General features: G+C 36.2%; 1 protein-coding gene across 1 annotated transcript in view; it reads right to left on the minus strand.

Moving 5' to 3' along the window:
* The window catches only part of TBK1 (TANK binding kinase 1), a 43,960-nt gene that overhangs the window by 3,061 nt on the left and 24,152 nt on the right, over nt 1-16,747 (minus strand). Inside the window, exons 9-20 of the mRNA XM_015094769.4 lie at nt 14,392-14,588; nt 13,473-13,531; nt 12,985-13,076; nt 11,406-11,507; nt 10,068-10,146; nt 5,913-6,034; nt 5,738-5,814; nt 5,106-5,145; nt 4,208-4,309; nt 3,983-4,079; nt 2,979-3,085; nt 2,690-2,761 (exon numbers count right to left, since the gene is read on the minus strand). Coding sequence (XP_014950255.1) covers nt 2,690-2,761; nt 2,979-3,085; nt 3,983-4,079; nt 4,208-4,309; nt 5,106-5,145; nt 5,738-5,814; nt 5,913-6,034; nt 10,068-10,146; nt 11,406-11,507; nt 12,985-13,076; nt 13,473-13,531; nt 14,392-14,588 — 1,146 coding nt within the window. The remainder of the gene's footprint in view (nt 1-2,689; nt 2,762-2,978; nt 3,086-3,982; nt 4,080-4,207; nt 4,310-5,105; nt 5,146-5,737; nt 5,815-5,912; nt 6,035-10,067; nt 10,147-11,405; nt 11,508-12,984; nt 13,077-13,472; nt 13,532-14,391; nt 14,589-16,747) is intronic.

Raw genomic sequence — 16,747 nt, forward strand, 5'->3', positions numbered from 1 at the left:
AAGTGCTCTTCAAGTGGACAAAATACCACATAAACATGACGTCCTTGCGTTAACATCTCGGTGGTGAGACAACCTGTGGAGAAGCACCTAAGGGCTGGAAAAAGAAGGCTTTTCCTTCATGAGCCAAATATGACTTCACTTCTCTGAGAAATACAGACAAGGAGTCTGAGAAAAATAGCCAGTAAAGTGGCTTTACTGGCTCTATATGTTTTCCAACTTTTTCTCCTTCATCTATTAGGATTCTGAAGATAAGCAGATACTCAGCTCCTCAAAGAACTCAATGAACAGATGATGCTCACGTGCAAGGAGGTGTGCAGAGGGTTCTGTCAGTTACACTATCAGAGTGCTGCCATCTCCTAAGCAACTCTAATTTCAGAACTGAAAATGATTATTCTAATGAGAAAATGTTTGGAAAAATAATATGCAAAAGATTTTTGTTTTCACAAGCTGATTCAAAGAATTCTATTAGGTTGCTGCAAAATTGCAGTTTTACACTGTTGAAATTTGCCATTTGATACTGGGATACATTCTTAAATAAATGTGGTTATGTTGTCAGATATATTAATGTGCATGTCTCACTTTATGTATTTTTGCTAATGACTTATTACTTGCTGTTTATTTTATATTTATTTTAGACTATGGAAATGATGTTAGACAAAAAGCAAATTTGAGTGATTTTCTTATTTGAGTTCAAAATGGGTCATAAAGCAGAGCAGACAACGTGCAACATAAACAATACATTTGGCCCAGGAACTGCTAATGAATGTACAGTGCAGTGGTAGTTCAAGAAGTTTTGAAAGGAGATGAGAGCCTTGAAAATGAGAAGCGTGGTAGTCGGGCATTGGAAGTTGACAACGACCAACTGAGAGGATCATCAAAGCTGATCCTCTTACAAATACACAAGAAGCTACCAAAGAACTCAATGTCAACCATTCTACGGTCATTCGGCACCTGAAGCAAACTGGAAAGGTGCAAAACCTCGAGAAGTCGGTACCTCGCGTGCATGCGTACTCAGTCACTTCAGTTGTGTCTCTTTGAGACTCCATGGACCGGAGCCCACCAGGTTCCTCTGTCCATGGGATTCTCCAAGCAAGAATAGTAGAGTGGGTTGCCATGCCCTCTTCTAGGTGATCTTCCTAACCCAGGGGGATCGAACACATTTCTTAAGTCTCCTGCACTGGCAAGCAGGTGACTCATGAGCTGACCACAAATCCAAAAAAACTGTCATTTTGAAGTGTCATCTTCTCTTAATCTATGCAACAACAAACCATTTCTCAACTGGTTGTGATGTGGGACGAAAAATGGATTTTATATAAACAACCAGCGATGACCAGGTCTGTGTTTGGACCGAGAAGAAGCTCCAAAGCACTTCCCAAAGCCAAACTTACACCCCAAAAGAGTCATGGTCACTGCCTGGTGGTCTGCTGCCCAACTGGTCCATTACAGCTTTCCGAATCCTGGCGAAGCCATTATAGCTGAGAGAAGTATGTTCAGCGAATGGAGGAGATGCACAGAAACCTGCAACACCTGCAGCCAGCACTGGCCAACAGAACGGGCCCAATTCTTCTCCACGACAGTGCCCAACAGCATGTCACACAACCAACATTTAACAGCTGGACACATCGGGCTATGAAGTTTTGCCTCATCTGCCATATTCACCTGACCTCGTGCCAACTGACTACCACTTCTTCAAGCATCTGGACAACTTTTTGCAGGGAAAATGCTTCCAGTAGGAAGCAGAAAATTCTTTCCAAGAGTTCGTCAAATCCCGAAGCATGGATTTTTACGCTATAGGAATAAACACACTCATCTCTCATTGGTAAATATTTGTTGATTTTAATGGTGCCTATTTTGCATGGAAAATCCCATGGACAAAGGAGCCTGGAAGGCTGCAGTCCATGGGGTCACTGAGGGTCAGACACGACTAAGTGACTTCCTTTCACTTTTCACTTTCATGCATTGGAGAAGGAAATGGCAACCTACTCCAGTGTTCTTGCCTGGAGAATCCCAGGGACGGGGGATGGGCTGCCGTCTATGGGGTCGCACAGAGTTGGACACGACTAAAGTGACTTAACAGTAGCAGCAGCATTTTAACTAATACAGAGAAGGCAATGGCAACCCACTCCAGTACTCTTGCCTGGAAAATCCCACGGGTGGAGGAACCCGGTAGGCTGCAGTCCATGGGGTCGCTAAGAGTCGAACACGACTGAGCGACTTCACTTTCACTTGTCACTTTCATGCATTAGAGAAGGAAATGGCAGCCCACTCCAGTGTTCTTGCCTGGAGAATCCCAGGACGGGGGAGCCTGGTGGGTCGCTGTCTATGGGGTAGCAGAGTCGGACACAACTGAAGCGACTTAGCAGCAGCAGCATTTTGACTAATAAAGATGTGTTTGAGCCTCGTTATAATGATTTAACATTCATGACCCAAAACTGCAATTACATCTGCACCAATCTAATATTAACCAGTGCTTCTATAAAGTGAAATCAATCACAATTATCTTTTCTTTGTCCAAACAACCCCAAACATTAAAAGGCATCATGAAATTCACAAAACCTAAGGGTTCTGACTTAATACTCCTTTCTCACTGCTTAACCTATTGATTCAGGAAGACAGATACAAGTATAGATATATATGTATGCACTCAATTGCATAGTCACCAGGCAGAATGATTTTTTTAATTACTCACCTTTCTAAAATATGATTATTTTCAGCAAGTTCTTTAACTACTCCTTCCATTTCTTCCTTTAATTTCTTCATACTATATTCAAAATAAAGATAAAAGCATCTCTGCTTAAAAAAAGTAAGCAAATGTTCTATGATTATAGTATGTTTAGTTCTCTAGATTGATCTAAGCCATTAAATAACATTAGCAAATGTATTCCTAACAAATATAAAACATTTCAAAATAAAAGAGCAAGTAAAACAAAATAAAAACAAATAGAAACATTATAGTTACCAAATAATAAATTTCTTACCCAAGAGTCATTTCTACTAATGTGTTAGAACATGGATAAATTGGGGTCATGGTATGTTTGATTCCACTGGAGGCTGCGAACATTTTCTGTGGCAAAGTTTCTTGTAACTAAAACATCAAAAACAAAAACTCCACATCAATCACGAAACAGAATACTTACTACAGATCTTGGAACAAATGTTACAGGTTTTAATAAGCCCGTTACAGCTTTATGCTGTGATTTCAAAACTATCAATAACACTTACACTAAAACTCTTAAAAAAGAAACTTTTTAGATGATAAAAAATGATCTATTAGACGTTTTATAATTAACAGCATCTAAGTTCTTGAAACTTGGCTCAAATATGTATCACATGGACTTCCCTGGTGGTCCACTGGTTAACAATCCACAGTGCAGGGGACACGGGTTTGATTTCTGGTTGGGGAACTAATAATCCCACCTGCTGTGGAGCCACAACTCCTGAGCCCACTCACTCTCGAGTCTGCACCACAACTGGAGAGCCCGAGCGCCAGAACTAGAGAGTGTGTTCACCACAACGGAAGATCCCCTGCGACAACTGAGACGGACACAGGCACACACACACACAGGCGCGCCAGCTGCTCAGTCATGTCCCGCTCTCTGCCACTCCATGGACTGTACTGCCGGCTCCTCTGTCCATGGGAGTCTCCAGGCAAGAATACTGGAGCGGGGTGCCCATGCCCTTCTCTAGGGGAGCCTCCTGACTGAGGGATAGAACCCGGGTCTCCTGCGTTGCAGGCAGATTCTTTACTGTCTGAGCCACCAGGGAAGACTAAATAAATAAATATTTTAAAAAATGATTTAAATGCTAAATGTTATACTATGTATATTAAAAAAATACATATCACAAATGAGCAAGTGGAGATGAATACAGGCATATTATATCCTATTTCTCTTTTCAATCATTATCAGATATAAACTGACAAGAATTTTAATTTTTTCTAATAGGAAAAAGGCTTTTTTTCTAGATAATTTTGAAGCTATACCTCATTAGTATAGTCTTGATACTTCGATACTTCTTCTTCAATATCAAAACACTGATTAGTTAGGGATAATAACTGTTTCCTAAGGTGAAGCATCTTTCTGAAAACCAAAAAGAATCGATTAATAAGCAGTCTAAGGAAATATTACCCTTACTTAAAATGTGTACTATAGGTTAGATTGTATATTGTACAGCCAACCACTAATCGCCTCCCCAAAAGTTTACTTACCTCATCCATTCTTCTGACTTATCCAAGAAAGCCTCATACTTTTTAACACATTCATCTGTAAAGTGGGTCATAGCTTTTGTTGCATGATAATATAGTTTTTGCCTGTAATTTAGAAATGATCAGAGGCTTAAAGCAATGTCACTGTCTCTATTTCCAATATTAAAGTCTTAAAATATATGAAATTTATTTCGCATAACGACTGTTGTGGGTTTAGGATATTTACAGTAGAAAGCGCCTAAGGTTTCTCAGACAGACATTATAGCAGCAAGAGAAGAAAAAGAAGGTTCATAGTGGAGAATGGTCAAAAAATATTTACTGAATGAGGTCAAGGTTAAGGAGGTGGTTAAGTGTGCCCTCACCTATGTTCCCTAGTATCTGTCCTTCCGTAATCAGAGCACAGGAGGCAGAGGAAGACTGTCCCCCTTATTCTCCTCTCTCTCTAACCTCTGAACTAGGGAGCCAGGTGAGCAGGCCTCATATATCTGCACATTCAGTAACAGCTCTATATAAAGCTAATATCAAGATGTATTTTTTATTGTGATTAGTCACAACTTCAAAAAGAATCTCACTAACAATATAACCAAACAAAATTATTAAACATAATCTGACAGGAAGGAGAGGGTGAGATGAATGGAGAAAGTGGCATGGAAGCATATATACGAACACATAAAACAGACAGCCAATGGAAATTTGCTATGATTCAGGGAACTCAAACTGGGGCTCTGTCACAGCCTAGAGAGGTGGGAAAGTGTGGGAGATGGGAGGCGGGAGGGAGGAGACATATGTACACCTATGGCTAATTCATGCTGATGTATGGCAGAAATCAAACCAATATTGTAAACCCATCATCAATTAAAATAAATAAATATAATTAAAAAACCATAAGCTAGATACTTACTTATCAAATTTGTGGATTTGTTCTTCATTATAAGCTAGTCCTAAAAATAAAAATATATATTACTTTTATAAATGTAGAATCATAAAATCACAGGCAATTGTTTTCTGAGATTATTACTTCAAAAGGCTTAAGAGTTTAAAGCAGATGTTACAAATTTGTGACCCATGGGTAGATATAACCCACAAATTCTTTTGTTTGGTCTATATATTGCTAATATTAAAAAAAAAAAGTCAACATTTAAAAATCACGATATTTCTAGTAAAGTCTATTTCTAGCTTCTCTTGAGATCTAGGAAGCCTGGAAAAACAATTAGGTCAATCTGAAGGCTCTCCCCTTCTGATGGGGGCAGGTTCAGAGAGGGGCTCCTCTCTACTTCCCCTCAGTCTCCACTGGCGAATCTCATTCCTCTCTTTTACGTGCATGGCCACTAGAGGTTTTAGAGACCATGATCCCTGATTTGAAACACTCAAAAGGTTGAAATTTTAATACATTCAACCTCTTTCCTTACAGAAATCAAGTCTCTGAAATAAATCACTTATGTAGACATCTTTATTAAATATAGCAAATAATTCAACTGAATTACAACCAGTAGGACTGACTCATCAGATTAACAAATGGGAAATTTTACTTACTACGTTCTGCTTTGTCTTTTTTGAACTGATAGTAAATCTCTGTGATGCAATTTAACAGGACTTGTAGCTTTTCTACACTGTTTTAGGAAGAAAAATGCAAATAAATTAATCGGGTCGATGTGAAAAAGGACATTTAATAATCAGAGCAGAAACTACCAATGCACTTATAACCTACTGTCTATCTTTGGGATGAGTGCCTTCTTGATGGGTCCATGTATCGGCAAGTAATCCACCTGGAGACAATTTGCTTTCAATATCCTGGAGACTGGTTTCTATTGTTCCCTGAGAACTGGAAAGCTAAATAAAACCAAAGTGTTTAGATCCAGATTACCAAAAATCAGGTATGAAAATCACAATGCCAATGGAGCTCAACAGTATTTCTTTTGAAGATTACTTCAAAGTCAGAATAACTATTTTTACCTTTAAATGCAAACACAGTTTCTTAGGTTGTATTCAATATGATAATGACAATTATCATATGACAATATGATAATAAAACATGAGTATGAATACATTTTATAAACACTGCTTACATCAAATACTCTTTAAAAAACACACAAAATACTTGTAATCATTCAATTACGCTTCTGTTTCTTTAGTTACAAAGTATGGTTAGTACCCTATCTCATGAAAATCAAACAGGAGAATTATTAGCATAACCCCAAGTATAAACGTAGGTATGCAAAATTGTGCTCTCTTTGTTTAGAGATTAAAAAAAGGAAGTCCTTGTAAACACAAAAAATGCAAAGAAACCTCATCTAAGACCCTGTTCATTTTAAGCTTAATAAATTTATCACTTGTCTACCAAAGATCTGAGTACCTGTATAACTTACAAAGAAAAGATGGTTAGACTTAGAGGATAAATATATTTAAATATTTTAAATGTCCTGATACATATTATTGTTTCTCAAATGAAGTTTTAAGTGATGGTTTAGGCAGCTACTAGCAACAAATGTGCCCTTTTCACTCTACTCTGTTAGCATTGGTATTATACAGTCTTTACTTATTTGCCTGCTTGCTTACTGTGCTGTATGCTTTGTGGGATCTTAGTTACTGCACCAGGGATTGAACCCATAACTCTCGGCAGTGAAAGCATGGAGTCCTAACCACTGAACTGCCAGAGAATTCCCAGTATATCATTTTAGAGGGCACAATCCAGCCCATAACATCACTCACAGCAAGGAAAAGGAGATAAAGCCTTAAGCCAGTTCAGGACAGGGAGTTAGAACTGAGTATTTTGCAAATACCCATAACTCGAGGAGTGCAGGGATCTTAGTCATTGTGGCTATTCTGCTGCCTGAAATAGGCCTGGCCCAGAGTTATGTGTGTGCTCATTTGTTTAAATGGGCAGAGAAATAAATGGACACAGAGTGAAAAGAGACAGGAAAAGACTGAGGTAAGGTTGGAGAGAAGGGATAATTTTTAAAACCTTGTCAATTTGAAAGACAAAATGGTATCTTACTGTTATCCTAACAGGCAATTTTCTATTACTATCAGGGTTGAACTTTTTACCCCAAGAGTTTCACTTGGATCTACTCATTTTTAAATCATTTCTAACTGTTCTATGTCTATTTACTGCAGATTTAATGTTTTCCTTATGCATTTGTTAGGGAAAAAATTCCCTGGTGGCTCAGTCAGTGAAGAGTCTGCCTGCAATGTGGCAGACCCAGGTTCAACCCCTGGGTCAGGAAGATCCCCTGGAGAAGGAAATGGCAACCCACTCCAGTATTCTTGCCTGGAAAATCCCATGGATGGAGGAACCTGGTAGGCTATAGTCCATAGGTTCACAAAGAGTCAGACATGACTGAGTAACTTCACTTTATACATTTGCATGAGCTGTGTTGATTTAAAAAAAAAAAAAAAGAAAAAAAAACGCTTTATCTCATTTTCTCGATCTATTTGTTCTTTAACATTTTTTTTTCACTTAACATATAGGGATCTTGAGAATTCCGTGGCAGTCCAGTAATTAGGACTCCATGCTTTCATTGCCAGTGGCCAGGGTTCAATCCCTGGTCAGGGAACTAAGATCCCACAAGCCATGTGGAGCAGACCAACAAAAAAAAAAAAAAAAAAAAAAGATTTTAAATTCTTATATAGCCAAATACATATTTTGCTTTTCATGTTTTATATCTTTCTTAACACTAATGTTAAGAATGTGTTACCTTATAGTTCTAAAATATGGAAAATAGTTTATGGACAAAGTTATTTTTTTATAGCACAAAAGTGTGTGAAATAGCAAGCAACCTGAAGGACCAACATTATTAGGGGGGTAAAAAATAAAACTAATAATAAATCATTTGGCTGTAATATTATTAAATGTCTATTTAAAAAGTAGTGGGACTTCCAGGCCAACCAGTGGTTAAGACTTTGCGTTTCCAAAGCAGTTTGTGTGGGTCTGATCCCTGGTTGGGGAACTAAGATCCCACATGCTGAAGTACAGTCAAAAATAATAAAAAGTAGTATTACCAACCAAAAAAACCTGGAAAATGCCTTTACTATAATGTCAAACAAAACAAACAAACAAAAAAACTGTATATACATAGGGAAAAAAGTAATTTAATAATATATATAAAAAGACAACCAAACAGTGATTGACAAAAGTTTAGCAGCATCGGAATCCTTTGGAGAGCTTGCAATACTGACTGCTGGGCCCTACCATCCGTTTCTGATTCAACAGCTGGGGCCCCCAAATGTACACTTCTAACAAGCTCTCATGTGAGGTGAGGCTGCTGTTTCAAGAATTACTCTGAGAATCACTGCTGCAGGACACTGAACAGAACTTTTAATAATCATTTCTGATTGGTATGTATATACATAACCTTTTCTAACTTATGTATCTTATTTTTATGGTGGAAAAAAATTTTGAGGTCTCCATTAGGAAAGGAACCATAACAACTCTACATGTATGAGGAAAAATACTGAAATCTGGTGAAAAATAAATGGCCTGAAGTTAAAGCCCTGACTTTGTAAGACTCCATGAATATTTTAACCATCCATGCTTTGATTCTCCTACGAAATCTAAGTCCTCACAAAAATGTCATAAAAATGAGAAACATTTTGGACTCCATGAAAGAAAACATACAATTTCAATCCAAAGTGCTGAAATGGCACTGGCACTTGAAAGTGCCATGAGGGCTCTGAGCTGGTAAGTCAAGCTCTGAGAGCGGGTAAGTCAAGCTCTGAGATGAGCTGGTAAGTCAAGTTCTAACACAAAAGTAGAAAAAATAATAGAAACCATTTACAGCAAGATGACTGCCTATATTTTAATATGGACAAATATTGGGGAAACTATTTCCTGTTTCTCTGACTTTTCAAGTCTATTCTATAAAACATTTTTCAAACTTTTTGATCATAACCTATAGAAAGAAGCTCACTTTGTTTTAACCCAGTATCATTAAAGTGTAGACAGTAAAACTGAACAGAAAGTTTCATGGACTAGTAATATCCTTTTATGTGATGCATTCTGACATTTTCTACTTGGAAAGAGAAAAGGAGTATAATAGCAAGTTCTAAAACTTTTAACATCCATTTCATGAAAGAATACTTAAAATACTAAAAGCTTGCAGAAGTATATATAGCATTTTTATTTATCTCATTTAATTGGTACAATAACCTGTGAGGTAAGCAGAGTAAGAGACTACCCATTTTAAGGAAGAAAAAAGCGAGAATGCAAAGAACTGAAGGGCTTGCTTAAGTAGCCAGGCAGGAATCGTTGGGTAAACAGGGACCTATCTGGGATTAGGAGTCAGTTCTCAATATATAGTGTTCTTCTATCACACGTTTTAATAAGAGATCCAGAGATTACCTGAAATGCTACTGCATTTTTCAGCAGAGATTTTGTCCTAATTTCTTTTTTAGTTATAGAAACAAATCACTGCCTTGAAAAACTCAAATCTATCTTTCCTTACTCTTTATTTTAGAAAAGATTTTCTAAATATTTTAGAAAATATTTAGAAAAGATTTTCCTAACTTGCATCTGTTTCTAAACAAGTTTATACATTCTGCATGTCAAATTACATTTATGAATTTGCTTTAATTTCCACAAAAGCAACACAAGAGCACTGTAAATTCTAAAGACAGACAGGGAGAGAAGAGAAGAGAGAGAGAAAAATGGGCTTAACACAAAGAAGGCATTTGGAAATGTCATGAAGAACATCATAGCAGTAAAGGGTATTTAAATAATTATAAATAGTTTTCTATGGTGGGAAAAGGCTACTATTTCTCCTGAGATCTTTAGGTACATCATCTCTCTAGGACAGTTCATTTCTAATCTTGTCACCAAAGGAATAGCCTATGAACCTACAATTATTATAATTTTGTAGACACTTACTCTCAACAGCTTGGCGCGTATGTCTGAAATTTCACCTAACTCTGCTGCTTCTATGTTGATCTTCATCAACTTTTCATATCTGTACAAAAACAAGTACAGAAAAATTAAGTGAGCATAGATTTTAGAAGATGTTTCATAAATTATATTTGACCTATTATCATAATGATTTAAAAACAGAATATTGAATGCAAAGCCTATAATAAACAATTCCAAGAAAACTTGATGTCTCTGTAAAAATGAAATTTTATATATTTGTATTTATAAATGTGCAGATTAAGAGATAAACTATAAAAGACAACTTTACTTCAGTCTTACACCAGGATAATCATCAAAATACTAGATTTCTGACTTAATGGAGGTCAGCAGTATATACAGGTTCAGTTATTATTTTTCCTATGCAGTACAAATACTATAGCCTAGTAACAGGGCAGTTTAAAATATCACTGTGTTTCAAAATGCATTCTCAGGAATAAGTAAGAGTAAACTAAGTAACAGTAAGAGTAAACTAAAGAATAATAAGTAAGAGTCAATTAAATATTAATATAAATAAGAATAAACTTATTAATATAGCACTGAAGAATATGCTTTTGAACTGTGGTGTTGGAGAAGACTCTTGAGAGTCCCTTGGACTGCAAGGGGATCAAACCGATCAATTCTAAAGGAAATCAGTCCTGAATATGCACTGGAGGGACTGATGCTGAAGCTGAAGCTCCAATACTTTGGCCACCTCATGCAAAGAACTGACTCATTGGTAAAGACCCTGATAATGGGAAAGACTGAAGGCAGGAGAAGAAGGGGACAACAGAGGATGAGATGGTTCGATGGCATCACCGCCTCGATGGACATGAGTTTGAGCAAGCTCTGAGAGTTGGTGATGGACAAGGAGGCCTGGCATGCTGCAGTCTATGGGGTTGCAAAGAGTTGAACATGACTGAGCGACTGAAGTGAAGAATAAACAGAAGAATAATCCCAAAATTCTAAAAATACTTTCAAAATACAGTTTTAGAATAACTTCCTACTTCCCTTGATTACAAGTTTTATATTTCCTATGCAGAGGTGTCTGCTTAGCAAGGTAAAAAAATGAAATGTTTCTATTTCAGATTCCTTTTCCTTTTCAAAGGGAAGGAGAAAATGCTACCAAGGAGATGGTATTCATTTCTTACTGAGACAACTGGACATTTCTGCCCTTGTGAGGAAGCGACTTAATCTAAGGTTGTCCCTTAACAGAAAGACTTGCATGGCATGCTATATCATGTTAACAATAACTAAACAAATTAAACAGAAGTGGAATAATAGTTAACGTTTTAACCATTATCAGTAAGATGGCAATCTACTCACACTTTCACAGTTTTTTCAATGTTTCTGATGCAGAAATCCAACGTGATCACAACTTCTGTCTTTTTGTGAACAGTTTCATTATAGTCATCTTTAACTAATTCTCTAAAAAATAATAATATTCCTATTAGTTTATCTAGGGAATTATTTATTTGCTGCTGTCTTTCACTAATTACACTGCTGTACTACCTTCTGTTCAGACAAACTTCTTAATAGTCTTGATATATTATGAAAGCCAATTACCTTTTTATTACTGAAAGCATCTCTGTAACACTTATTCAGGGCACAAACCATTACCAGGTCAATAATTTGTAAATCTAAGGCATTAAAATTACATTAAGGAATAAAAATTAACCTTCAACCACACAAATAAGCTGAACAGCATTACATTTTATACCACCAGAATTAATTTTTACTGTTCATAGTAGACTACTGTCTGATTTATACTTTAAATCAATTAATATGATCTCTAAGGTAACATAGGATATAACTGAAGAGCTTCTGATCTATATCAAGTCAGCAAACTAAGGTCTGATGCCTGTTTCTGCTAAAGAGAGTATCTACATTTTTAAAGTTTGTAAAAACAAAATGAAAACAAAGAAAACTTGTGGCCCATGAAGTCTAAAATATTTACTATTTGAAAATATTTGCCAATAGTGGTCTACATGAAAAACTATTTTCTTATGACTTATTGAACTAAAAACTAATAAGTAAAGAAATAAAAGGTTCATAGAGCTGTGACTTGGACAGAAAAGAGCAGGAAAAAACAAGAGCTGTTAGTAACAATGCTATGATACTGAATGAAGTCAACATTTAGATCTTTCCAGAAACCATTTAGCAAAAATAAACAGGCTTCTTAATGGAAAGAGAAAAGCATAGGTTTACAAATTGGGTATGTGAACACATAAAAAATATTAGAAGCATAAATGACAGGTTTAACATAAAGGTGACAGGAAAAAAAAAAAGAGGCTTATACTTTTTTCTTCTTAGAAAAAACAGCACAACAAGAATGATGAAACACTTCATGTATGTTTTTGCGAGAGGGGAAGGACAGGTGTGAGTTGGGTATATATAAACTGTCATAAGCATTAAAGCCCAGGAGCACCATGAGTCCATCATTATGTGTCTATAAAACCCAAAAGCTTCAAATGACGTTGTATAGAACTAGAGTCATGATTTTTAAGAGACCATTCATTCTCCACTTCTGTGAGGATATATACACTCATCCACAAAACACTCCTTAGGGTCATGGGACCACGGCAGTGAAAGCATGAGTCCCAACTACTGGACCACTGGGGAAGTCCCATTTTCTACTGATTTGTTTCAAATTTTAAAATTTAATTTAAAATAATTTTAAAATTCAGATACTATTGGTCCTGTCTTATATTTTGTAGGAATAAAATTAAGGAAAAAAAAAGCTGCTAAATGTTTTGTAAACTAAATGTGAAACAAATGAACTATAGTAAAAATCATGCACGTGACCCTACCTAGTCTCAAGAGGTAAAGTACCCATGAAGAGATGATCAGTTATTTAGTGAGGCCTATGTGAAGATCAATTTTCAAATTTCAATCCATTACTTACATCAACCATCGTATCCCCTTTCGCATTAATTCCTGATAAAGCAGCAAGGTACTGGCAATTCTACAGGCATAACACACAACTCCTGTCATTGCCTAATGAAGAAATACAAAGTGTCAATATTTGGTGCTAACTTGTGGTATAGCGTTAGAAAAACTTTCACATAAAAATTTTGAAACATTCCTATTTTTATCATTAAAAACAGGATAAAGCTACTAGTTCCTAAAAGCTAAGGACAGATATAATTGCAATAAACATTTCATCCTTAATATAGCAATGGTAAACATGCATTGTCTCAATGGAGAACATTTTCTTATGAGTTCAAGAAAAGATATAATGAAGAGAGAACATGAGACAATTTGTAATGGATAACAATCTAAATGAATAATTTCCTAAGCTATACAGGTGTATATAAAGATATACTTTTTATTGCTTCTGTTATTGATAATTTTAATTCAGATGTTTAAATAGTAATTTAATTAAATACTAACCTTAGCCATGCTGGCATCCCCATCTAAATCATAACGTGGATGTACTTTAGGGAGGGAAACTGAAATATGAAATAAAATAGTTAAAATCAGAAATTAAAAATGCATTATTTTATCCTTTATACATCAACCTCCAAATTAAACATTAACCTCTAAATTACCTTTAAATTAAACATTAGTGATAAAACTCTTTAACGTTCTTTTTCTGGTTTAAAAAAAAAAAAGCTCATTCTTTAGCAAATTACTACCTGCACTACTTCTAAGGAGTTTCACCTCTTTTTCTTAAATATATTCCAACATAACAAGTTCAATGCTTTTCTTTAAATCTAAATCAAATCCTAAAGATCTAACTAGAAATGTAAAAATCCAGGTAAGTTTTTTGCACCATCAGAATTAATAATTTAAAAGATTCCAACATACAGTTAATTATTCTTAGATTCCAAAGTCTGGCAAAGGGTCCTATTCACCCCAGAAACAATAAACATTTGTTGAAATTTATGATACAAAAGGTCATTCTGAGGGTTAGTAAAATACTAAAAGCAGAGAGCTACAGTAAAACGTGTATGACAAAGTATTTCACCATATTATAAACAAAATATTTACTGTCAAATCTGGTTACCTATGAGGATTTTAAATTTCACTACTACTCATTCGATTAACTTACAAATTTTATATTTATAAAAGTTCCATATTAATGTCATCATTAATCAACTTTATGAAGATGACAATCATTTTTGTGTTTTTTTTTTTCCCCTTTGGCTGCGCTGTATGTCTTGTGGGATCTTATTTCCCCAACCAGAGACAGAACCCAGGCCCTCAGCAGTGAGTGTGTGGAGCTGTAACCACTAGACCACCAGGGAATCCCCAGTTTGTTGTTGTTTTTTAATGGCTAGTAAGAACAACAAGAAAAATCCCAACTTACTTTTTTCATATATCAATCCTATGGTACTCAGAGGTTCCCGGCTTACTACAAAGATAGGGTTTTCCTCAGAAGTTTTAGGGAAATGCTGTGCCAGTCTTCCAGGTTCTAGAACTAAACGTCGTCCTTCATATATAAGCTCTTGATTTGAAGAAATAATTTTGGTTTGTTTATATACCAGTTCATGAAATACAGTAGCACTGTTTGAGAAAAATCGAAAAGGACAACATAATTGGGATAAAATAAGAGGTAAAATTTTTTTTAAAACCAGTGCCACGACATCCATTTCTCAGTAAAACTTCAGATCGTGACCAGTCCACAGAAATGCTGCTGGGTTGATGTGGACACTAGAAAGTCTACTAAACTGAAAATCCACATAGTCTGTCGAGATGGCAGTCAATTCCAAGACATTTTTATGTCTGGACACCTATATTGGATATGTGCAATTCACAGGAGTCTTAATATTTCATAAATGGGAGCCAATACAGAAGACAGTTTGGGGTCACTGACTGGAGTCAGAACAGCTGGGTTCATTTCAGTTTGTTTGCTTACCACTTACTTACTACCTTAAACTACTTAACTTCTCTGTGCTGTGTTTCTTTATCTACAGAATGGAGTAACAGTCCTCACCTCACGGAACTGTTGTGAGGACTAAATGACTTAAATACATAAGGAACTAAGAACATCACTTACAACATGAGTATATAATATGTGTTAAATAAGCTAATAAAGTCAGGTATTTTCAAAATGATGTCTTTGGGGAAAAGGTAGATTCTCCCTAAAGAGATTCATGAAAAAAAGAAACAAATCAACATTCCAGCAGCAATGCTGTGATTTTTCTCTGCCAAAAAGCTTCTGCTGTGATTTTTGGCATGGGCTTTCTATGTACACATACACTCTTACAATGAAATAGTGGCCAACACCTAACTATGTTACATTTCTATTCAGGCTATTAAGCACCAAAATATAAATGATGATTAATATATTTTAGACAGCATATTAAAAAGCAGAGACATTACTTTCCCAACAAAAGTCCATCTGGTCAAGGCTATGGTTTTTCCAGTAGTCATGTATGGATGTGAGAGTTGGACTATAAAGCAAGCTGAGTGCCAAAGAACTGATGCTTTTGAACTGTGGTGTTGGAGAAGACTCTTGAGAGTCCCTTGGACTGTAAGGAGATCCAACCAGTCCATCCTAAAGGAGACCACTCCTGGGTGTTCATTGGAAGGACTGATGCTGAAGCTGAAACTCCAATACTCTGGCCACCTGATACGAAGAGCTGACTCATTTGAAAAGACCCCGATGCTGGGAAAGATTGAAGGCAGGAGGAGAAGGGGACGATTGAGGATGAGATGGTTGGATGGCATCACCGACTCAATGGACATGAGGTTGGGTAAACTCTGGGAGCTGGTGATGGACAGGGAGTTGGCGATACAGTTGGTGATGCTGCGGTTCATGTCGCAAAGAGTCGGACACGACTGAGCGACTGAACTGAACTGAACCTAATGTTATTAATATTATTTTATTCATTCTATTTATATTATTTTCAATGTTTATAATATTGTAATGTTAGTGTTAAGTCACTTAGTCGTGTCTGACTCTTTGCAACCCCAGAGACTGTAGCCCGCCAGGCTCCTCTGTCTATGAAATTCTCCAGGCAAGAATACTAGAGTGGGTAGCCACTACCTTCTCCAGGGGATCTTCCTGACCCAGGGATCAAACCCGGGTCTCCTGCACTGCAGGCAGGTTCTTTACCATCTGAACCACCAGGGAAGCCCCTTATTGGATACAGATATTAGACAAAATGTCTAAAGTTTTATTCCATCTAATTGATTTTATTCCTTAATACATAACCAGTGAAAGTCTCTTTTTTAATTTCATGAGGCATCAAAACTGCTACCTGAGTCTTGTTAAAATAGAAACTAAGGCATATAGAATGGGTGTAATGCTTTCCACTTTCATTTAAAAGAAACATTTGATATCACTGTAGGTTCATGTGCAATTGAAAGAAATTGTATAGAGAGACACTAAATACTCTTTACTCAGTTTCCCCCCAATGGTAACATCTTGCATAAGTATAGTACACTATTATAATCAGGACCTTGATACTGACATAATCCACATCTTATTCAGATTTCCCTAGTTCCACAGGTACAGGTGTGTGTGATTTAGTTATATGTAGTTTTATCACATGGGTAGATTTTTATCATGTAGGTATAATCTGTTTTTTTAAGATAAAAGGAATGGGTCTTTCCCCAGCACTCAAGGGCTTTAGGCCACATATGCAAATAATTACACAAACTATCTTTAAGACTCATGCTTTAATATTTTAAGTGACAGGACAATACTCTTAATACAA

Source organism: Ovis aries, chromosome 3, assembly GCF_016772045.2.
Source record: "Ovis aries strain OAR_USU_Benz2616 breed Rambouillet chromosome 3, ARS-UI_Ramb_v3.0, whole genome shotgun sequence".
Classification (NCBI taxonomy): Eukaryota; Metazoa; Chordata; class Mammalia; order Artiodactyla; family Bovidae; genus Ovis; species Ovis aries.